The sequence below is a fragment of the Ictidomys tridecemlineatus genome, chromosome 9 (assembly GCF_052094955.1).
Source record: "Ictidomys tridecemlineatus isolate mIctTri1 chromosome 9, mIctTri1.hap1, whole genome shotgun sequence".
NCBI lineage: Eukaryota > Metazoa > Chordata > Mammalia > Rodentia > Sciuridae > Ictidomys > Ictidomys tridecemlineatus.
This window is the reverse complement of record NC_135485.1, coordinates 53,680,016-53,705,785: the sequence shown is the minus strand read 5'-3', so window position 1 is coordinate 53,705,785 and position 25,770 is coordinate 53,680,016. Positions and strand designations below refer to the sequence as shown.

General features: G+C 37.1%; 1 protein-coding gene across 8 annotated transcripts in view; it reads right to left on the bottom strand.

Annotated features, from left to right (window-relative positions):
- The window catches only part of Slc4a4 (solute carrier family 4 member 4), a 322,941-nt gene that overhangs the window by 131,030 nt on the left and 166,141 nt on the right, over positions 1-25,770 (bottom strand). For all 8 annotated transcript variants that reach the window (XM_078021397.1, XM_078021393.1, XM_078021394.1 and 5 more), the window contains one exon: positions 6,033-6,109. In XM_078021397.1, the coding sequence (XP_077877523.1) occupies positions 6,033-6,109 (77 nt within the window). The remainder of the gene's footprint in view (positions 1-6,032; positions 6,110-25,770) is intronic.

Below are 25,770 nucleotides of genomic sequence, written 5' to 3'. Positions count from 1 at the left end.
AAAACCATTCACCTTCTGAAGAAGAGTAAAAGCAACTTCCTTGTGAGCTGTGGCCTCTTCATAGATCTACTCTGCAGAGATTCCCCATTGAGGAGCAGCAGAATCTGTAGCAACAAGCCATCACGTACAGCATGGTCAACTGTCTTTCTATTAGCTCTCCCAAATAACAGCACTCCTTCAAAGCTCCTAAGCACTTCCAGATAACTGTACAGTTTGGATGTCAGTTCACTCAAAATTCTCTTGGGGGAAGAGGGAGAGGGAGAGAGGCAGAGCTGAGCTGAAAATGTGTTGAGTAATGCTTCAAAAAGAACCTTTGTCCAACTCATCTTGCAATTCTTTTTTTATTGTTGTTGTTCTTCCAAATGCTGACCACCAAGAAGGGCTCTTGAAAGGAAACCATTTTTGGTTGCCAAGGAAATTCCTACAGAGCCCAAAGAGCTCTTTCTCCCAGAGCTGGGAACAGCAACACCTTTAGCTAGAGCAATAAGAAACACAAGTGGTCAAGGCAAGGGCCACTGCACTTTTCACCTCCTTACCTCAGGATACAGGCAATTAGCCAGCTCAGACAGCCAATTAGACCAGGAACATGAACTGGGGGTTGTTTTTTTAATATATATATATTTTTTTTAGTTGTTGATAGGCCTCTATTTTATTTCTTTATATGCAGTGCTAAGAATTGAACCCAGTGCCTGGCACATGCCAGGCAAGTACACTGAGCCCCAGCCCCAGCCCCAGCCCATGAACTTGGTTTTTATCTCTGTATTTTAAGCTTCTGAAAAAAGTCCCAAAGTGAGCTGGGAGACAGATGCTGTTACTGAAATTCTTTTCACTTTAGCTGAATTGCTGAGCTTTTGGTGGAGTGAATCATAAAGAAGAAACTCAAACCTGAGTGGCAAGCAGTATCTTGGCAGTAGAGGAGGTTTATTAAAATGTTTAAAAAATCTAGGGCACAACTGGTATATCTTTTGAGAAGTTAATTGTGTTGGCAATATATAGTGACCCAGCAATTGCACTCAGAAAAACTTCTCCTCCAAAAATACTCATGAAAGAAAACTAAAAATTACCATAAGAATATTTTGTCTGAGCTTATTTGTAATCATACAGAATTGAAAATAACTCAGTATCAATTAATAGAAGATCATTTCAATAAAATATGATTATGTGTGCTATGTAGCCATTAAGAAGAATAAGGTAGGTTCCATGATACTGTGGGTTAAAAATAATCAGGTTGTAGAAGAATACAATCCTATTTCTCTTTTACATGTGGAAGCATATAAGTATGCATCAAAAAAGTCCAGAAGACTTTACATTGAACTGCTAATAGTGGCTACTTTGAAGGGCTGGAATTTAAGAATTATTATTTTCTATTTTATTCAAGCTTGCCTGCTTTAAGTTTTACAGCAGTTTTGTATATTCCTGAACTAGAAAACTCTTTTAAGATTTTTTAAAAATATTATAGTAAGAACATGTTACTATATAGTAGGTAAAGAATTCTTGTATGTGTGTGTACATATATAACCATTATGGTTATGGTTTATTTACAACCATATGGTTATGATTTATTATCATGTTAAAGCTGATAAACCTGCTTTTAATTGAATGCTGGTTTTCTGATCGAATCAAATGGCTTTCAAGAAAGTCCAGCATCAATAAAAGGGAAATTCAACTGTCCCAACTTTAAAACACACAGGTTCTTGAAATCAGTACTGACAGTGCTTCTCAAACTCTACTCCCACCCACCAGTAGTTAGAACTTTAAGACCACGGGACAGAGCTCAGGGTAGAAAAAGGAAGCTATATTAAGTCAAATTTCTATTAGACAAAAGGTGATGACAAACATCTGTTTTATTAGTTATCTAAACGCAACTTGATCTTATTTGAAAGGGACCTAAGGATAATCATGGCCACACAAGTTCCCTTCAAAAACACATGGCCCAAGGAAAGCCACAGTCACTGAGCCATGAGCAAAACTGTAGTGACCAAGGACTGTAACCCTGCTCACCACATACCTTTGTTCTCAAGTTTTCACAGATGCAATTCCCCGTGGAGCTGTTCTGACACAGCAGTGCCTCACTGGTCCCTGAAAACATGCTGAAGACCACTATTCTAATCGTGGAGATCATGATCTTTTCTCAGCCACGGTGCCTCCCTTGAGGGGTAAAGTAAGACTATCCATATTCAGTGTGAACTTCAGTGTTTGAGCCATAAAAAAGAAAAAAAGATGTTTGGGTATATTTCTGTCACCATAAATATGAACCAGCTACTAAGGCTGAGGGAAGCTCCGTCTATGCTCTGGGATGGAATCATACCTTCAAAACCATGAAAGAGTCATCTCAGCTAAAAGAGGTTGACTTGCACCCATGTCATGTATGAGGAAGAGAAGGACTAGGAGTCATTCAGCTACCGAGTGTTTCCTTCTAGATTTCATTTTTTGGCAATCATGGCTTAGCAATTTCAAGTTTGTATGTGACTTAATGGTTTCATCTTATTACTCTCTGACAAAATATCTAAACTTGGGTTTACTATCATAGAAGACCAACACTTCAAAAAAATAAAAAGGCACCCAAATATATTTAAAGCTAATGGATAATATATGATGCTTAAAAATTATAAAACACTTTACACATTAACCCTAGGCCAAATTTCATGAGGAGGCCAATGGGATAAATTCTCAGGGAAGCCTGTTAAATAATAAGTATCAAGGAAGTGATAATCAGACAAGCAGCTCTAAGGCTATGTGATCCTTACACGTCTCCCTGGGAATCTGTAAGGTATTTCCATGAACTCTGTATCCACTGCAAACTTCAGACTGCAATTTCACTTAAAGTTGAACATGGAATTGTGAGAAACGTTATTGCGTTGTTGATAAACGTGAAAAAAAGTCAACCCCTTCTGAAGTTATTGTACCAATGAGCACAGTACTTCTACAAGAGTTAAAGCTCAAAAGTAAAATGATGAGAAAAAATGTCTTATCCACTCAGCTAATTCTGTAACACATGAAAACTGAAACTAAAGATACCACATTTGATGAACGCCCATCTAACACGCATGTAAAGTTTTAAAAGATCAGGAAAGGAATAAAGGGGGATAAAAAACAAATCAATCTAAGATAACCAAGGAAGATAACTGCATAATGCAAAAAAAAAAAAAACCAACTCCATAGCAACAAAATAGAAGAAGTTATTTATGTAGATTTACAACTAGATGAGCTCCAGATGTATTTTTAATCTACTGTCCACAGGTGTTTTTCTGCTTAATAAATATAACATCCAAGTTGGAATATTGTTAAAGCATTGAATCACCTAAATTTTGGCTATGCTCTTCTGCTGTTAACTATTTTGAGCTATTTCTCAATCAGGCAGCCGCTTCTGAAATCCTAAGTTCAGAGGCTTGGCAGAGCCAGAAAGAAAAAGTGCAGTCCACAGATTTGTTTCTTCTGTTTTCCCAAAACAGAATCTCATAAAAAAATATGCCCTCAAATTTTGTCACTATGTAGCTGTCAGAAAGAGCTGTTCTGTTCCTCTTTGTATCTCTGAACATTAAAACCATCCCTTGTGCTACTGGGAAGTTATATAGCTCCAGGAAGCCATGAGGCACCATCGCAACTGTTGAGATTGTATTCAGGCAGAATAATCAGTCAATCAGAACTTCAGTCGCAGTTGGATGGAAGTTTTTGGGGCCAACTTGGATAAGCACACAGGACAAGTTTGACTTTACTGCCAAGCTCACTTCCAGGACATTGGCTAATTAATTATAAAAGCTTTTCAAAACAAATTTAAGCCTGGCAACCTTTTTTCCTACCCCAACAGAGGAAAATCAGGTTAAAAAATTAAAGCCTAGATTTACTGTGTTAAAACAAGTTTTTTAAAAAAGGGGAGTCGTGTCAGATTTATCGTATCTTCATCTTCATCTTATTTGCAAGTCCATCTTTTCTTCTCACCCTAAAATGACCTAGGGCCTTCTATATTTCTAGTTACTAAGAGAGAAGGTACAGAAAGAAACTGGAAATACTACTTTGAATTCCTCCCCTACTTTTGGTTGTGGAAGACATCATAAATCAGTCACAGTTCCTCTTCAAGCCCTTTGGTAGGAAGTAAAGAACAGATTTTCTTCCTCTTCTTGGACAGAAGAACACATTAGATTAAGTATAATTACTGTAATAGACACCATTTGCATAGACAGTTGCTCTTATAATAGTATTTTTACCAATCTTCATTTGCTCGCTTTGAAAACAAGAGGAATCAAACTCTTGAGTTAAACCTTCTGGCTTCATCTTAACATGAACTTTCATAACTTTGAGATGTTAATGATAGGCAATGAAGATTCTGGTTTTAAGGACCCGGTCACACAGGTTTTATAGCAAAATGAACTTCAAAATATCATAATATCCCAACATATTTCTTCTATCACTAAAACAAAATCTCGTGCAATTTGTATCATAAGTCATCAAACTTCTTCTACATATACCCAAAAATGAAAAGATCCAAGAAGGTAGGAAATTTCTCTCCGCCAGAATTTACCAGCTGTCTATGATAAATTCTTGGCCAGAGGAGGGCTATTCCTAAAAAAAGAATTCCTCAAAAAGTCTTGTCAACCAGATATACCTAACCTAACCAGTGTACTGCCTTACCCAATTTCAAGATCCCTGGCAAACAACCTAAATAGCCAACTCTGCTTGGTAAATACTGAATGAAGCCAAATGTGCAAAAGAGCTTTGAAGGAAACTTAACTCGACAGTCTCCAATTCGGAGAAGAAAAATGAGGGTAATAATATGAAAAGCACATTGAACTGGGAGAAAGTGGGAATAAAGGTTTAGTTCTAAAGGTTTTTCTAACAATCCAGATCGGAGATGATGACGGCCCTATTTGAGTATTGCTGGTGGAAAGGAGAAGGTAAAAAGAATCCAAGAGCCATTTCATAAGAAGGAATGTAATTTCACCTTTCCTGTTCTTTTTAGAATTCACCATCCCTATAAACCTCTGTCGTTACTACAAGTGCTGCCAGTTAAAGAAGAACACTGTCATGAATATTGCCTTTTTTAGAAAAAAATAGCAAGGTGTGAAAAAGAAATCTTCAAAACCACCCTACTTAAAAGAGAAAGAAAGGAAGAATAAGGTCACATAAATGATACACAATTAGCAATGTCAAGCATGAAGCCAACTAGAATCACACTCTATATCAAAGGACAAAAGGAGCAAGAATCAGATACTTGATTTTCTGAAGTGAACCACTTAACAAAGTAGAAAACTGGGGTTCATTACATAACTATCTAGTTTTGAAACAAGTTCCAAGTCCATGGTACTTGCTTTTTGTTTCTTGTTCTTTCCAACATAGCTACCTCCACTATAACCCTGAAAATGGGTTGGGGTTTCTGTCCTTTTAAAAATATGCCACTTTGATTTGTTTGAAGCCGTAACTTCTTTATTAATCAGGAAGCATCCTTTTATAAATATTGATAAACTATATTCTTGAAATACATCTCTCCACAGGTAGATACAGCCAACTGGGAAAATGGCCCACATTCTTTTGAAAAGAAAGCAGATTCAAAACCCAATTGCTCTTCATTTCAAATAGGTTACTTGCTACAGGTTTTAATAGACAAACAAATATAAAGCTAGAGAGATGATTTAACAATCAGTACCTGAGCCTGCTGTATCCTTCCAAAATTAACAACTGCCAACATTTCTTAGCTGTTTATAGTTTACCCAAACACTTTCATAAATTATCTCATTTAATGCTCACAACGCTCCTGAGGCAGAGGTTATTACTGTTTGAAAGCTAATCAACTATAGCTCCAAGGTTTAAATTGCCCAAACCATCACCACCCACAAAGGCTGGAATCAAGATGTAAATTCTGTTCTGACTCCAGAACTCTTCACATACTGGTTACCTTCCCTCAGGTAAAGTGCAAGCATAAAGGACGCATAATGGTCCATGTTACATGAGGCAACCATCATCTCTAATCTTTTCCTAGCATTGTTTAGCCACACATTCACTTGTACATTTCAAAAAGTCAAGAATTCTTTGCTTACCTGGTCCTTCTCTGGTTTATCAGAAATGTCATTCAGACTGGAGGAAGTCAGATTCCTATGGGTCATGGCTGGACTACCTGGAAAAACACAAGTGATTTTTTCATTAAAGACATCTCTTCAAGACTAAGACCTTGGTTGTATAATTCATAAACACTAGTAGACAAAGATGAGAATGATGATGATGCTTTTAAACACATTAGAATTCTCCTGAAGAATTCTCCTAGAATTCAGGTTGGAGTACAAACGTGGTTAAGTGGAAAATATTTAAAAATCCCAAATACTTTAAAAATCTTATTACCTGGTTCTACTTCAAGACAAGTTAAACTTTGAAATAAACTTCTATGACAATAAGCATCAAGATAAATTTCCTGGGCTAGGGTTATAGCTCAGTGGTAGAGTGCCTGCCTCGCATGCATGGGGTGCTGGGTTCGATCCTCAGCAACACATAAAAATAAAAAAAAATAATAATAAAGATATTATGTCCACCTACAGTTGAAAAAAATTTAAAATAAAATAAATTTCCTCTGGTTTGGCTCACTACTATCGCTGCCTTCTCACACACATGTTAATATCCCTGGTTTCTTTTCCTTTTCCATGGCCTGCAGAAATCAATTCCTTCCTCATCAGCAGCAGAGCTGGCCCCTGGGTGCAAGCCTGGACCTCCTCTCCCCGAGGACTTGACAGTCCTTCCTAGGACACCACTTTACTCTTTTTAATGGACCAGAAAAGCCACCTGCTTTCCTTTCTCTGAGAGAGATTTCAAACAGAATAGTTCTCCTTAGTGGGTATCTGATCTGGAATCCCCAATCTCTGCCTCACAGTCATATTCTCACAGGCTCCCTGCTTCTCTGCATTTCCATTTGGCAACCTAAAATAAACACAGCCCCTTTTCCTCCTCAACATGCCAGACTTCTGATTCAAGTCAAAGGATAAATTTCATCAGGAATACTACATGGGAACCAATCTTCTCAGCATTATCACAGTTGTGGATAAAATTAATTGGCAATCCCTCCAGTTATTCTAGACACTGTTACACACAAGCATAAAGAAAAAAACATCAAGAACAGCCATAGATCATGTTCAGGTGGACCATGTTAATCAACAGAATACTGAACTTGCATTCTGCAGTTGGACCTGAAACTTGTGGGCTTACTAAGCAAAAGAGTAACTTTTTCAAATCCAGGGTATTTGACCCAACCCCTGCAGGGTGCTGAGCAATGCATTCATTATTAATCCTCAATGATCTGACTCAGGTTGGTCTTCACAGCAAAAGGACAAGGGTTGAAAAGAAGCACAGAGGTTCAAATAGAGCGTCACACTGGCTTCAAAATCATCCTTTAGATTACAGACTAATTCCTTCACATAGAAACCCGAACACCTAATTTTACAAGAGACGAAAGCCTACTCCTAATAAGTTAATTCTATGTAAAAGCAGCTCTTTAAGTAATATAATAGCCTTTAACTACCAGATCAGAAAAATCATAGTTTTCTTGAGCTGGCAAGACAGGGTATTTTCCACTCTGCTGCATTTCATTGAGTAAGCATGGCCTAGATCTCTTAAATCCTTTACCTGATGGGTGTTTTATTCTAGGAAAATTTGAGCACAGGGCATTATTTAAAGGAAAGCAACATTGGAAAAAGTGCTTCATAAGCAAAATTAAAAGAACCCCTCTGAAGGTGATATTTTCTGCTTTGAACTGTAACCTCTTTCTAGTGTCCATACAAAAGACATCTGGTACAAACTTGAATGCCCCCAAATAAAGCTGAGATTGAATCTAATAGAAATGATGAATGGATATAATCTTGCACTCTATATTTAAAAACAAACGCAGTTATTCGAACTAACACAGTGAAAGGTCTGCGTGAGTGAAAAAATCTGAATTACATACTCCTAAAGAAATGTAGTCTTAGCAGTCCTAATAAGACTTACAAGTTAAAAGCAGCTTATGTAGGATGAATACTCCAGATTGATTTCTAATTATCAATCAAATGTATGTTATTGGCTATGTTGAAATAATCTGAAAGCAGTTTTTCATTAAACAAGTTAAATTCCCTGGGCAACAGCCTAAATATATTGATTTGTTTGAAAGCTCTATAAATACTGCAAAGGTATATTTCAGCTCAATCACCATCCTAATTGCTACAACCATAAGGAGGTAAACAACAAATAGATAAGGTTTTAATGATAATGGTAAATTTGACTGATGTGTTAACTTTCTAAGAAACTTCATATAGTACCTCATCATTTCTCTCACTTCTGAAATGTTACAGTGCACCTACCTACATTTATCCTAGAAGGGGTGGGGGGTTCAGAGGAAAGCCCAGGTTGAAGGAAGATGCAAGAAATAGATGAGAAAGAGAAGGCCAATGTTAAGAAACAATCAAATTTATTGCCCCTTCTTAACTTTATCCAATTCCCAGTATTAACAGCTTCACCAACATTTAACCTTGTGATATGCTGTAAGAGCTCAGAAGTCAAAGCTCCTAGGTAACTAAGCATATAATCAGTATTCTTCAACTTTTTTCCCCCTCTCTCTCCCTGTCAAACTTCCCACCCCCATTCCACAACACCTTGAACAGGGACAGATGCTTCCCATTGCTCTTAATCAGTGGTTCCAAGTGTGGTCCCTAGACCAGCAGCATCTGTATCCCCTAGGTACTACTTAGAAATGCAAAATTCTTGAGGCTCACCCCAGACCAACTCTATCAAAACTCTGGGTATGGAGCATAGCAACATGGGTTTTAACAAACCTTCTAAGTGATTCTGAAACATGATAAAGATTGAGAACCACTGCTCAAAATAAAATAGTCATCTTAACAGTGTATGTCTACTCGGAATTGAAACTGGAAGAAGCACATTTAAGCTGGAGTAGCGAGAAGGGTAATTCTAATAACTTACCTTCCTCCAAATCACTGCTCCACAACTGTCCTATCTCAAGCAAAATCATTTGATTAGCATCCTTACCACATAAACACACAAAAGAATCCTATTTGGTTTTTTCTTTGAGTCCTCACCTATACAACTAAATAAATAAATACTTAGTTTTGGAAACTCACTGATCAGACTTTTCCAGAAATGTATTAACCAAATCAAAGAAGACAGGACAAGAGCCAAATGATTACAAACCAGATTACATGTGGGAATCAGAAATTTGTGTGTGGATTTCAGCAAACCCAAGAAGCTGTTACACAACAGGTCCTTAACAACACATTCTATTGTGTACATTTTGCAACTGACATGCACTAAGACACATTGTCAGAATAAATCAGTGCATTCTATTTAGAATTTGGGCCTAATAATACAAATTTATTATACTACAATCCTGAGGGAGTTAGGGGACTAGAGAAAAATGTCACCTTGTACCAAACAGATGAAATATAAACACACCCTAAAGTGGGACAGGTGGTGAATCACTCAAAGCTACCATTGCAGACCCTGTTTTCTTTTCTTTAATTAGAGGTTTATAGCTATACAGAGTAGTTGATTCATTCAGACAAACTCATACATGCATGGAATTTGATTTCAGGACATACAAATGTCTTAGCCCTGCTTTTTATCCAAAGAAACTTTGTGGGGGATTTTTAAGGTTGTTGTTTTTTTTAAGAGAAGAACTAGTCTTGAGTGCATAGTCATAATTAATTTCCATATCACTGTTTTCTAGCCATAAGGGGGAAAAATAAAAGCTTTGGAGAATCACATTTTCAAGCAGTTTCACACAATCAAAAACAATTTCATTTGCAAAGTACCCATTTGGCAGGTACATACTGTTTCTATAAAAATTAATTACATTCTGTACTGTTTTAAAATCATTGTTATTCTTTAGCATATATGTAGCAATTCATAAAGTCCTTTGCAATTCTACTAGATAAAATGGGGTATAGAGAATGCATGGCATGGAAAAAGAATGATACTTAAATATGTACATAAAAATGTAAATATGTATAAACACAATGGCAGCCCCCTCACCTCAAACTACATAATGAGCCAACAGAGAACACACGGACAAGTTAAAACAAATAGCTCAGGTCTATGAAATACACTGCGTTCTTTTTTCTTAAGAATATATAATATTTTCAGAATAAAAAATAACTAAGGTAACATACAAGTTACAGACATATAAGTTCATGTTGGAAAATTCAGAGGTGTGAATCTAATCTGCACTGTGTAGGACCATAAACTAAATAGTAAATGTAATTTCAGGAAAATGCATGTGCTATACTTTGGATATGGAATGCTCCCTACCCTTGTCCCCTGTATTGAAGGCTTAGTCCTTACCCTGTGGGACTGGGAGTTAGTGGAACCTTTAGGAGATGGAGCTTAGTAAGAGAAGGCAGGCCATTGGAGATATGCTCATGAGAGGGATATGAGGACCCCCCTTCTGAGTCTTCTATTTTTTTTTTTTTTTGCTTCCCATATACCATGAGGTAAACAGATGTTCTCTGCCACAACTTCCCACCATGATGTACTATTCTACCACTGGCCCAAAGTAGCAGGACCAAGTGACCATGCACTGAACCTCTAAAACTATGAGCCAAAATAAATCTTTCCTCCTTGCAAATTGTTTATCTCAGGTATTTTGTTGCAACGCCAAAAATCTGACTAACAGCTTGTTAATGTGTTCTGTATCCCAATTGACCCCACTGATAATCCTCCCTGCTCTATAGACATAACAAACTTACTAAAGATGTCTGCATCCAAGCTTAATGATTAACTAATCTTTTTGAGTGCATATCTTATTTAATCTTCATGTCAACACTGGAAGATTGGTATTATTATTACCACTTAATGTTAAACAAATGAACTTCAAGAAGGGTAAGTTCATGATTACACAGCAAATGGTAAAACAGAAATTTAAAATTAGATTTCTTAATACCAGTCCCACCTCCTCTATAAAGAAAACTGCTCTATGCTATTTACACAAATAAACACATGTCCTTCATCATGTCCAATGAAGAGAAAGTATAATGTACAACCATGAAGAATATATCCTATTTCCGTGCCAACTGTATACAATATAACATTGCTGAGGGTGTTTGAGACAAATATGTTCTGGGTTTTCAACTTAGCTGTTCCCAAAGATGGAATCTGTATTTCTTCACTTTTTCATTTTCATAAAGAAAAAAAACAGGAAAAGTATTGAACTCAGCTATTCTGTATACCACTGTGATTAAGCAGCACCAAACCACAACTCTGTGACAAAGAAGAAAGGATGCTAAAAGCAATAACAATATAATTATAAGATAATAACACCACATGCTTCTAAATGTCCTACATCGTCATAGCCAAGTGTTTGGGAAATTCCATAATGTACACAAAGCCAATTCTCCATTATTTCCATATTGGTTTTCCACATTTCAAGTTACTCCAACTACAACTTCTTCCCATTTCAACCACTAAAAACAGAAACAGAACAAGGAGATAAATCACTTAGAATACTTATAATAAATTTGAGACTATCTGGAAGGAATAGCTTAGTTTTCTATCACAACAGGCTATCAAAAGCAATTCCCACCAAAAGTAATTTAAAAATACACAGATTATTAAGATTTCTAATCTAATCCCTTCACCCATCTTTTAAATAAAATGCAGAAATACATAAAATGCAAGTATTAGACTAAGGAAAGCTAAAAATATCATCAGTCATTAGGAGCTTTTTGAAAGAATTTCATAACTAAGAAATCAGTTTGTCTTTTTTTGTTTCATTTTAATTCTTTGGTTTAGGATGTTTTTATTGTTTGTTTGTTCATAATTTTCTATAATAGAAACTCCAAGAGCCCAGAGCCAAGGCACTTGGTTTTGTCTTGTTCACAGGTCTAGCCTCAGAGCTTGGCATTAATGGAGCCTCATAAATATTGGTGAATGAATAATGCAAGTGGGTATCATCTGACCTCCATCTGGAATTACTACTCTAAACACAACAGTGCTAAGTCTGTCTCCTATGGAGGGAGATGCTGCATGTACCCTCCAAGAGCCTTCAGACTTGGAAAGTCTGAGAGTAAATAAGGAAGAAGTCTGTTGCTGGCCCAGAACTAACAGAACCCAAGGACTCTGCCAAGCTGGCCAAAGGCCTGTCAGCCAACGGAAGGAACAGAAGTCCGAAGTGATAATGGGAAAAAGAAAAACCCTGCAAACCAAGAACCAGGAGTGAGGATGCAGGAGAAATGGGACAGGGTGTCCAGTCTGGGCCAAAGGAAAGGAGAGCCCTGGGACAAAGAAAAGCCAGAGGGGTAGGTGGCACTGAAATCATTGGAAGCACGTGATTAACTTGGAAAGTGAAAGAAATTTGCAGGAAAGACAACGACATAAAAAGACCCAGATAACTATCAAAGTATGTGAGTGAAGTTCAGCCAAAAGTGAAGTCATCCCTAATGTATGGGACAAAGATAACAGAGAAGATGCTCTTACATGGAGAGCTAGAAGTGTGCAGGGGTCAGACCACAGCAGGACACCTGTAACGAGGAGGTGGCAATCAACACTCTCTTCTTTTTTGTTAACATTTTAAAATTTTTAATCAATTGTTTTTTGTTCTAATTTGTTATACATGACAGCAGAATGCATTTATTTTCATAATATGCAAATAGAGCACAACTTTTCATTTCTCTGGTTGTACACCTAGTAGAGTCACACCATTTGTGTCTTCATATATGCACCTATAGTAATGAAATCTATCTCATTATACCATCTTTCCTACCCCCATACCCCTTCCCTTCCCCTTTCTCCTCTATCCATAGTTCTTTCATTCCTCCCATGCTCGCCCCCAACCTCCATTATGAATCAGCAATCATTTAGCCTTTGGTTTTTTGGGATTGGCTAACTTCACTTATCACGATATTCTCCAACTCCATCTATTTTCCTGCAAATGCCATGATTTTATTCTCTTTTAATGCTGAGTAATATTCTATTGTGTATATATACCACACTTACTTTATCCATTCATCTACTGAAGGGCATCTGGATTGGTTCCACAATTTAGATATTGTGAATTGTGCTGCTATAACCATTGATGTGGCTGTGTCACTGCAGTATGCTGTTTTTTAGTCCTTTGGGTACAAACTGAGGAATGGGATAACTGGGTCAAATGGTGGTTCCACTCCAAGTTTTCTAATAAATCGCCATATTGCTTTCCAGATTGGCTGCACCAATTTGCAGTCCCACCAGCAGTGTAGGGGTGTGCCTTTTTCCCCACATCCTTGCCAACACTTACTGTTGCTTGTATTTTTAATAACTGCCATCTGACTGGAGTGAGATGAAATCTTAAAGTAGTTTTGATTTGCATTTCTCTAATTGTAGAGATGTTGAACATTTTTTCATAAATTTGTTAATCGATTGTATATCATCTTCTGAGAAATGTCTATTCAGTTCCTTAGCCCATTTATTGACTGGGTTATTTGGTTTTTTGGTGTGAGTTTTTTTAAATTTCTTTATATATCCTGCAGATTAGTGCTCTATCTGACGTGCATGTGGTAAAAATTTGCTCCCATTCTGTTGGCTCTCTATTTACCTCACTGATTGTTTCTTTTGCTGAGAAGAAGCTTTTCAGTTTGAACCTATCCCATTACTAATTCTTGAGTTAATTTCTTGCCCTTTAGGAGTCTTGCCCTAAGGAAGTAGGGACCTATTCCGACAGGATGAAGATCTGGGCCTTCTTTTTCTTCTATTAGGTGCAGATACCACCCTCTTCTTTCAAAGATTGTTCTATACTCTACACCCTCTACTAACTAAGCCCCTTTGATAATCTTCTAACCTCAACTTCCTTCACTCAATTAATAATAACACTGCACTAAACATTTAATTTTTATAGTGACTTAAAATAGGCAGCTTAATTTTTTGAAAAGTTCTTCATTCTCAACTACCGCCCCCAACACACACACAACATAAAATCACTAGTCATCTGAGAAAGCATTCAGAAACAGACCATGGTTGGAAAATTTATTAAGAAGGAAATTCCCTATAAAGTACTATAAGGAATCTGTTGTCCTTTCAATTATAGTATTTATGATTCTATAAAAGTTCTCTCAAAGGACATACACATACACCTGAGCACATATATATGCAGACACACACTATGCATGCACACATGCAAAAATTAAAACTATGGACAGAAAACTTAGGTAGATATATCTAAAATACTTTATGACTTTCTTACCTCACAGAAACAGAAAAGAGCTGTACCTATAGTGAGCCCATGCTAGTTAATAAAAGTGTAAACAGGGAAGGCCTATCAATGGCAGAATATGAGAGCAGTAAAGAAACATTTCACTGTCTTCATTCCAAAAAAGGTACCAACCTAGACTGATATTCACGAAATGCCCCTAAACTAAGTTAAAAAGGAATATGAATAGGTTCCTGCAGCCACATCATTGCAAGGACTGGACGTTTACCAGTGTGTGACTGGATAAGTTTGGGCTACTCTCTTGCACACATGTATAGACACCAAATACAACAAAATATCATTCAGCGGATTAAGGAATTCTCTGATTTGATGAAGTGAGTTTTAAATATTTTAAGAAAGCTACGAGTTCAAGATAATATACTTAGCATATGACTTAATAGATGGGTTTACTTCCACACCCTTCCTAGATATTTCTAACAAAAATACTAAAAAAGGGGGGGGGATAAGCCACATCAATGAAAATAACTGGCAAAAGAGAAACACAGACAAGACACTTCAAACACTCTATAAGAAGAAAAGCAAATAGAGTAGTAGAATCTGACACTATTCAGAAATTGTTGTGTCGAATATGTGCTGAGGGGCATGACGTCACAAAAGAGATCTTCCCACTCCTGAAGAAGCTCCATACTGAAAGACTCCAAGTAGATGGAGGCAGAGATGTAGGCTGAAAGAAACAAATTTTTGGTGCATGGTATTTCCATGAATTTAACACCATCCCAGGGAACAGACTAACTAGCAGCAGCCAAGGCATTTACAACTGCCAGGCTCTTTACTAAAGAGAAACTCAGCAAAGACAAAGATAATTAGTGCAGAGTCTGTACCACAGAGCCAAGCCCTGTGAATTCCAGCACTGTAGAGGACCCTCTTGGGATAATGCACTGTAGAGCAAGTGTTTTTTCTCAAAGGCAAATGAACAACTGAGGAGCATCAGGCATTCAGGAGAGGAAGGCAGATCACAGCAAGCATTTCAGAGATAACCATAAAGAAAGGAGACAAAATAAATTAGAAAAAGAAGTATAATTTAGAACACTCAAAAATTCTTATTAATTAGCAGAGATCCAAGACAATAATGTATCTATAAAATACAGACAAGATTCTATGAAAAACAGAATAAAGAAAAGGTCTCAGAATGAATAAATAATTAGTTTAAACACATATAGGTACATTTTATATGTGTGTACACATATGTTTAATATATTTAAATATTCAAAAAACATTAAATATGTTTAAACTAATCATTTTGTTCATTCTGAAAGCTTTCCTTGTGTGTGTATTTTATATATATATATGAGAGAGAGAGAGAGATGGGGGAGAGCATGAGCAAGAGAGATGATTATAACAAATAATACCCCTGCCAGGCACAATTACGCACACCTGTAATCCCAGTGACTTGGGAGGCTGGGCCTGAGAGATAACAAGTTTAAATCCAGCTACAGCAATTTAGTAAGACCTTAAGCAATATAATGAGGCCCTGTCTCAAATAAAAAGGGCTAGGGATGTCGCTCAGTGGTAAGGTAAAGTGTCCCTGAGTTAAACCCCCAGAACAACAACAACAAAATTCAAAATCCTCAATACAAGAGCTAGAAAATAACAAGAGAGTCTTCCAAAACAACAAGGAGACTGGGTGGACAATGCCAGGAAACATAGAGAATATATCTGAGTATAGCGAATCAACCCAAGCAGCCCCATATCTAATTATTAGGAGTCCTATTAGGTCAGAACAACAAAAGGGTGGGAAAGAACACTATGAGAGAATAACCCAGAGCTAAAGAACATGCTTCTTCCACTCATAAGGGCCTCTAGGGGATAATAAAACAAACCACAAATTTTTTTTTTTAAATCTCAGTCTTGTATGTAGATGAGTCATTGTGAAACTTCCTCACACCAAGAATGAAAAGAATATTCTACAATGTTCTGACCAGAATTAGATCTTGGAATTCTCTTAAGCAGCAGAAACCAAAGTTCCATGGTAGAAGTTAATGGAACCCTGTTTTCAAAGTTCTAAAAAAAAAAAAATTACTTTCAATCAGGGATTCTACATGCTTCCAAATCATCAGTCATGGGGGGAAAAGAAAGAAAAAATTTCAGGTGAAAAATGTTAATATTAGTATACCCTTTCATACAAAGTTACCTGACCATGTGATTTAGCAAAATGGGGTAATGACTAAGGAAGGGGATATGTGGTCTCCAACTTTGGAGAGCCAGGGAAGCAAACCTCAGAATACCCACCATGCAGCAGGCCCAGGGACAAGCAGGAGGGTGGTAAAGGGGACAGGGGAATCCACTGAAGGGGCAGCCCTGCCAGAAGGTGACACTCAGGCCCACTACAGGTGCATTAGCATCACTGCAACAGTGAAAGAGCTTGAGAATACAGTAATAGGTAATTTTTAATGCAATTCAAAACTCTAGTTTAAAAAAAGATGTTCACAAAAGAAAATGTACTTACAGCTCATTACATAGTTTTAGAGTGAACTATATTCATGCAGTCATAATACAAATTCTATTTATGGATTCCTAGCATTAGAATCAACTGACAGAGAAAGCACACATTTATTTATAGATAAAGATGAGAATGTAAATCTAACCAGTATTGACAATAAAAGTAAAAGAAGCAATGACAGAAGCCTGGAAGTGTCAGCATTAAGGAAGGGCCAGGGACAGGTCCAATCTTTCAGTCCATGAAATATTATTTATAATTTTTTAATTATGGCAAAGGAAACGTTTTCTGAAATCTGTCTGAATTATTAAAGATTATAATCCATAGCTGGAGTTACCAAAAATTCTTACACCTGAAAAGTATGAGTATGTGCAGAAAAAGCACAATATTAACAAGATCCTCTGTGTGCAGTCAAATAAATATATAGATGTTGACATAAATATAGATACAGATGTTATAGAAACAGACATAAAAATTTAAAAGGTTAATAGACACATTCTCTGAGCCTCCACTTAACAAATGTAGCCCCCTCCCCTTGTGCTCTAGATTTATGGCTCACAAAACATATTTGGGGAAAAGTCATTCAATTGGCTTCCTTGTGTGACCAACTCCTCATGACCTTGCTGACTGCATGTCCCACTTGACTTGTATATACCTATTCATAAGCTCATCTTCAGCCAAAGTGACAATTTAGGGTCCTCCTAGAGTTACCCTGGGGAATTCCAGGCAGAAACAAGAAGGTCCAGGATTTCCTTCTTAATGAAAGCTGAAGCTGAACTGAGAAGCTTGTAGCTCTCCGTTAATACTATCCTACTTCTAAATCACCTCTACTAAGAAGTTGGAACTAAGAAGTTCCAAGGGTGAGGGTATTTTATGACCCACACCTGCCTGATAGTAACTACCATGATCATTACTTTTTTTTTTACTAAGCATGAGCTGGGAAAGGAGATGGAATGGTGGCTCACATCTTTCCTTTCTGGGAAGAGCCTACTGGATCCATAAAGAGAAGTAAAAGAATCATGCCAACATGTTATTATAGAAAGAAGACAAAGCAAGAGTAAGAAAAGATTAGCCAATTGAGTAATGATCATTCATAGGATTGTTATAAAAACTAAACAAGAAAATGCATAAGAAGGGTCTTCTCAGATGTTCAATAAATGTTAGTTTTCTTTCCATTTTTTCCCTGCAATCATGCCACTCAGAACTCAAGATGCTTAGGAAACTGTGAACTACATTTGCCATTGTGAGGTCCTGTAACCAGTCATCATTTATAATTTTCCAGTCTAAGGTGATGAGTTCAGAGAACTGAGAGGTTGCAATTCTAACTGATATCTTGAGGTTGAGGTTGAAGTCATCTAAGTCAACTCAATCAATGAAGACTGAGGACTAAATGGAACTATTCTTAATCACACAGGGGATATGTGGTCACACCAGGCAAACCAATGTGAGACAGCTTCTAGCAAAAGTGTTAGATGTCTCATTGAGTGCAGAGGTCATTAACAATCATTTACTTCAAAAACCTATGCAATAAGCACCTTACTTACATATATTACATTGTGGGTATAAAAAGGTCTTTAATGGTAATTTCTAATATTCTTTTGAGGAGTTGTGATCTAGTTTGTCATTCTGATGGAGGACAAGACACACTTTTCTACATTTTTTACTAAAATGGTGTGGAGGATGAACTGGTGGAAAAAAAAGAGCAAGTGTTAAAACATATGAAGCATCATGAGAAAAAAAGCAGAGATTTTGAGAATGCTTCACTGAGTCTAGTTATGCTAGTTAAAGATTGCTTAAATCAGTGGGCAAAGGTAATTTCTTAAAAAAAAAAACTCTATTTTCTGCTGAACCAAGATAAAGAGAAATGAAACAGAGAATAAGAAAGAAACACTGACTAGGAACAATGTGAACCAGAAGCAGAACTTCAGCTTCTAAAATCCTCTGATAGAGTACTACTAAAGTTTTCTCACAGTTGTACATTATCTGTGGACCAGGAATACAATACAGAGGGTACAATAAATTTAGATGCCCCAGGGAAAAGTCCCTGGTAGGTTGGGCATGTTATTATAGATGTGGCTCATATAATAACAGAGTCAAAGGGCACCTGGGTGCCCTCTAACCTACTTTTCAAATGTGATTCTTCCTATAACATTAGATACAGCTAGTTTCCTACTATCTGCTTACATACTTTTGCTGACAGGAAATCTGCCACTTATGAAACAATCCCTTTCACTGTAGTGAAGTTCTTCTTATATTTGGTAAACTGCATCCACACCCCAGGTAAGCAGTAGCATTTTCAAGGACCAAAGTCAGTAATACATTACATTCAGAGTGCCAACTAAAGCACACACTTTCTCTGAAAGACTGATTTCCACTCAAATACACATAATTTATATTTTTCTTCTTAGAAATAATGTACATCTTCATATGTTCCCAGGCTTTACTGAGAATTTCTATACATAGAAGCCTTCACCTTATCTTTGACAATTCTCTACCAGCAGGGAGCTAGTCCATAAAGTTCTCATCCCTCCCAGAAGCTAGTGTACAAAGGGCCTTTAGTGGGAAATTCTGTACCCTTGTACAAGAGGGAGATACCTATATCCTCACCAAGAGGGCTTTATCAGCCTGAATTTAGAAAAAAGTAAATCTGCAGCAGTCCACAGATCCTCTTTGAAAATCAATGGATTCTAGAAATGAATTCCATTCTTATCCAGAGACATAAAGAGCCTAAAGCAAATATCTTCCTCACTACAATGTTCATCCATAGGTCTAATATTGTTCTCTAAAGCAACAAAGCAAGGTCTACTTTCCTCTATATATTTGTATTAGGCCAGCTCTCTTGGGCCAACTAAGGATGACCATGCCTAGATGTCTCAGTGTCTGGTCACCTCTTAGATGGTCTCCAGGGTATAATTCTCTTCCACCAGATGGGAACCACTTACCCACAAGGACTTCTCACCCTACTCATGATAAGCCTAGCTCATCATAAACATCAGTGTTCCTCTTATGGTAAACAGGTTTAACTGGCAGATCTCTGAAAGACAGGGACTGTGTATCTTGATCACTGTATATTTCCAGCACCTTGTTGAGAACTGAACAAAGAGTAATCCTCAAAAATATTTAAGGCAATGATCCAGGCAGGAGGATCACGAGTTCAAAGCCAGCCTCAACAACAACAAGGCGCTAAGCAACTCAGTGAGACCCTGTCTCTAAATAAAATACAAAATAGGTCTGGGGATGTGTGTGACTCGATGGTTGAGTCCCCCAGAGTTAAATCCCCGAGTACCACCCCCCAAAAAAGTATTTAAGTGAATGAATGAATTTGACAATCCAAATGAATTATTATTATAACACCTCAAAATTCTATCACTATATCTAGAAATAATAAAATTATTACCAGTAAAGGGAGAAGGAACCTTCCCAGTTCATAGTTAAAATAATCACTTTTACTAAAGACCACGTTATAACTATGATTGACATTTTTTTACAAATAATAATACAATGTGAGCTATTAGCTGGAAATCCTTCATACACATTCTAGGCACTTCCCTAGAAACGCAGGCAAAAAGTTTCTAAGATGGCCTTTGGAAGTTGGGGAAATGATTCAACCTTGAGACTTTAAACCCAGAGCCCAGCTTAAATGTGTGCTAGATGTACAGATTTGACTGAAGAGAAAACTTGACGTTATAATTGGATTTACCGTGTTCTTCCTCAAAAAGGACACTAATATTAGTCTCTCCACCACATTTACCTAAAAAGACCGTACACCAGTTTGTAACCATGGTTACTACTTACAGAACACACAGTGTACAGCTTTCTGAAAACAAAGTTGGTCACAGCCCATCATAGTTTGTGTACTCCAACTATTGCCTGGGGTTGAGAAGAATGGCCTTAGAAAACAGAAACATCCCAGAAAGTTACGCTTTGGAATGCTGACTTGTTGCCTCTCACTGAGGGACACCAGGAATTTCATATTCTGAGCCAAAACAGCGAAACTCTGAGTCATCCATGACCATACTTCTTTTTAGCAGACAAAGTAGTATCTGTGGCAAGAGTAGTATCAGAATGAATGATGAGCAGAGCGAGGAATGAAGAGGGAAAAGTGTCATCTGGAGTCTACACTGAGTGCAACGCCAGTTAACCTATCTCCTGGGTGACCTCAAACACTCCCTTTCAGACAGGTAGGGTTACAGAAAAGAACCACCTCAGATTCTCATGGGTTAACCCTACTGTAATTGATTTCTCACTTTTGACACTGACTACTGTGGATTGACAGGGACATGGTTCTGCATCTCTGTTCTTATACCAGGACCCAGTTGCAGGCAGCAGCTACTCTCTAGAACACTGTTGGTTGGAGGAAGAAGAGTTGAGTGATGTGTGCACTGTCTCTAGAAGCTCCCCCTGGGACTGGTACCCAGTACTTCTGCTCACAATTCCTTGGCCAAAAAGCAAGTATGTGGTCACACCTAACCTCAATTGGGCAAGAAAGTACAATCTTCATAAGTTCCCCAAAAAGAGGAAAAGCTGGAATATTTGTGAATAACCCTAATGACTACCACAAATACATAACCTACTGATCCCAGGTGCCTTCAGCTACAAGAAAAGCCAATGATGCCTACCTCATAAGAATATTCTGTGGGAACCACGTACATAAATGTTAGGGAGTACCCATAGTTGCCCTGGTTGTGATATCTCAATAATGGATAGAATGACCCAGTCGGCAAGAAATGGAGGCCATGGGCAGAGAGACCAATTATCAAAATCTACTACTATTAGAAGCTAGAGAAAACCCAGAGCTTCCCCCATGGCACTGCAGTCGGTCAGTTTTGGGATGATGTTAAAAATACTGATCTGATAAATCAAGAAAAGATGAGATGTTACCTCATCTTTTCTCTCATTTTCAGATTAAGTGTTCATTTAATCAACAAGTATTATAAAATATCTATGTGTCAGACACCATATTAGACCCTGGGTGAAAAAAATAAATCATTGTTTCTTATCCCACCCCATCCCCCAAAAAACAACTTTTCTAAGAATCAGAGTTTATGCCCAGTAACAGTTCTCTATACCACCACCATCAATCAATCAATAAAATAAATAAATAATACAAACAATAAAATCTAAATGAATTTGAGAAATTAGTCATCAATCCTGCCAAAACTTTTGTTTTGTCCAAAAGTCAAAAACAAAAATGTAATGATCTATTTAAAAGGTTTGTCTCAAGCTCCGGATACTACATATTCTGCTGAAGTAGATGGAACATATTCTATTTCCTCTCTTTTCTTTAGATTGACTAAAATCTTAAAGACACTCATAAAAGATATTCTCCATAACAACCTGGTGGGGAAAGAGATATAGGTGTGACTGACAACACATGGTTAACAAATAATTTAGCCATGGTGAGAATCATGTGGATGAACTGGTCCAGTCAAACATTTACTGAACATTTACTAAGTGTGTGACATTATGCTTGGCACCAGGAACAAAGACGAATGGGATGTGGTTCAAGTTCTTTAGCCACTTTGCCAACAATGCAGGTGTGATGATAAATCTGTGGGGGCAGGAGAGCTGGGCTACAAGAACATAGTGAGGGAGAAGCCTTTGGTGGGATAGGAGAGAGGAACAAGAACAACATGAAAAAAAAATTCTCTTGGAGGAAATATGAACTTCAATGACAGGTTAAATTTAGTCACATCAAGTGGGGGTCACTAAACAGAATATGTGAGATGGAAACACATGCAGTCTGGGCATGTGAGGATCTAAATCTAAATTACTTGAACTTGAAGTACAAGAGTGGAATGCCAAAAGATGATTAGGGAGTTAAGAATGACCAAGTCAAGAAGCATCTCACAGGCTAGAAAACTTCGGCTTGATCTTACAAATATTAGCCAGACTAGGGACCATGAGCTTGGACTTAATAATAATAGGAAGTTCACTCAAGGTTTTTGATTAAAAAAAAAAGTTACACTTGTAGCTTATTTAGGTTCTTCTGGCAGTTGTGAAGGATTTATTTAAGTATGTAGTAGTAGTAATAGAAGGATTCATTTAAAGAAGTAATAACAAAGGCTTGGAAAAGAAGAAGCAATTGAAATGGTCCACAAAGAAGATGATAAGGCCCTGAAGCAGAACAGCTATAACGAAAGAGTTCATGATGGGCAGGAATTAATAGGAAGCAAAGCAGCATAAGAAGATGGAGAATGGAGAATGGAGAATGAAGAGGAGTCCAAAATAAAAGGGGTTCGTTGGCCTGGCAGGAGAATGGATGAGGGTCCACAGAGCTGGGAAATGCATTCAAAGGAGTAGAACTGAGATGTGAATTACCAGGACAGCCATACATATCATAAACATTCAGCTTACCACAGAAAGGAAAACCCTATTTCTGAAGATTCTGCCAGCAATTTTCATCAAAGTAAATTTCTACTGTTTGCTGCCAAGAAGAAATTTCATTATTAACTTTGAAATTGATATCCACAGCTAGAATATTACATTTGCTTTTCCCCCTCGTCTCTCTCACTCACATGTGCACAGACATACTAATTCAAGTAGGTAGATCTTCAGTTGTCTCCAATAATTACATCCAGACATTGTCGGGTCTAATAAGAGTATTTTATTGTATATTTGCACGAAAGACTCTCTATCAGTTTCAAATTACTCTAGTCTACCTCAGAAGTCCCCTGGAAGACCACAGTTCAATAGGTTCTTTGGTAGACCTTGAATTGGTAAATCCAACCTCCTTCATTAGAAGAGAACTCTCATCTTCCTCATATAAGAGTACATGGTGAGAGGGAAAGATTTTCGGTATACTGGTTTTGCACAGCTTCACAATGCTGACACACTTCAAAGCCAAGGCTACAATTCCTGTTGTGATTGGGTGGTAGTCATTAATGCCACTAGTCAAATACTAGTGAATCGATACCTTCTTGGCATAAACATTCCTTGAAGTAATGTGTGGATACATGACTAACTATGTCAAATGAAATGTACGGGTACAAGTTTAACAGGCAGCCTACGCATTACCATGAATCTTGTCTGCTGCCAGTGACTGTGGAAACATGCGTTGAGCCTGAATCCTGATGAAGGATGTTGAGCAGAGCCCCCTAAACACCTACATTAGATATGCAGTAGCATGAATAAAAAAGAAACTTTTGTCATGTTAAGCACCTGAGATACAGGGAGAGGGGGGTTGTCACTGAAGCAAAATCTAGCCCTTCCTGACTACTAGTTATCATGTTCTTCTTATCCCCTTAAAATTATCCTCTATCAAGTATCCTTCACCAGGGTTCTCTGGGAAGCCAAGAAGGAATCAAAGTCACAAGCAATTAGTAAATATCATGTCTTAATGATTCTTACTTGGCCTTTCCTTTCAATACTTTCAATTATTATCAATAATTTTTTAAATTTCTAATTTTAGTCATCTGGTTCTGTTGTTCATTCATTCATTTATTCTATACTTATTGATTCACTGCTATGTATAAGGCATTTTACAAGACACAACAGAATAAATGTCAAACTTTTTGGCCTCCTTACACACTTAAACATTAAAAATGTTATTTATCTAGATCACATCTACCAATATTTACCATGTCAAATCAACTTAGATGTCTGTCAATAAATTAATAAACTAAGAAATTGTGATTAATATATATAATGGAGTTCTACTCAGCCTAAAAGAAGAAAGAAATTATGGCATTTGCCAGTAAATGAGTGGAAATGAAGAATATCATGCTAAGTGAAATAAGCCAAACTCAGAAACTCAAAGGTCAAATAATGGTTCCACTTCAAGTTTTCTGAGGAATCTCCATACTGTTTTCCATAGTGGTTACACCAATTTTCATTCCCACTAGCACTGTATGAATGAACCTTTTTCCCTACATCCTTGCCAACATTTATTGTTACTGGTATTCTTGATAATTGCCATTCTGACTGGAGTGAGATGGAATCTCTGTATAGTTTTAATTTGCATTTCTCTAATAGCTAAAGACCATGAACATTTTTTTCATATATTGTTGATCATTCATATTTCTTCTGTGAAGTGCCTGTCATGTCCTTTGCCCATTTATTCATTGGGTAATTTGTTTTTGGTTTTGGTGTTAAGTTTTTGGAATTCTTTGTATATCCTGAAGATTAATGCTCTATCTGAGATACAGGTGGCAAAGATTTTCTCCCATTCCAAGGCTCTCTCTTCGCATTCTTGATTACAGTAATGCAGCCACATCAATGTTTTTGGCAGCTCAATGCACAATAACTAAGCTATAGAACCAACAGATGAATGAATAAAGAAATGTGGTATATGTATACAATGGAATATTATTTAGCCATAAAGAAGAATTAAATCATGGTATTTGATGGTAAATGGATGAAGCTGGAGACTATAATGCTAAGTGAAATAAGCCTATCTCAAAACACAAAAAGGTGAATATTCTGATACATGGATGCAGACACACAAGGTGGGGGGTTACAGAATAGAAGTTCAGTGGATTAGACAAAGGGGAATCAAGGGAAGGGAGAGAGGATGAGAATAGGAAAGACAGTAGAATGAATGGGACATAACTTTCCTGTGTTCATATATGAATAAATGATCAGTGAAATTCCAAATCATATACAACCACAAGAATGGGATCCTAATTAGAATAAGTTATACTCCATACATGTATAATATGTCAAAAATATACTCTATTGTCATGTATATCTAAAAAGAACAAATAAAAAAAACATGAGAGGTCAAATGTTTTCTCTCATATGCAGAAGCTAGAGTAAAATAAAGGAAAGGGGCAGAGGAAGATAGGATAACATGAAGGTAAAGAGAAGCTCAGTAACGTAGAAGGACAGCGAGAGGCAGAGTGCAAGAAGGGCAAGGGGAGGCAATGAGAATGAATTCTTAGAAAATTATGTTATACATATATACAAATATGCAACAGAGAACCTTGCCTTTATACAGAGGTCGAAGGAACCAATAAAATATAAACAAACAGGCAAGTCAAAGACTAGGAGAGGAAGGAGAATGGGAGAGGGGAGGGAGGACGGGAGGGAAAAGAGAGGACCATGAACTGAAATTGAATTCCATACATGAGTTTGTCAGGATAAACTCAACTAATATGTATGACTATTACACTCTAACTTCAAAAAG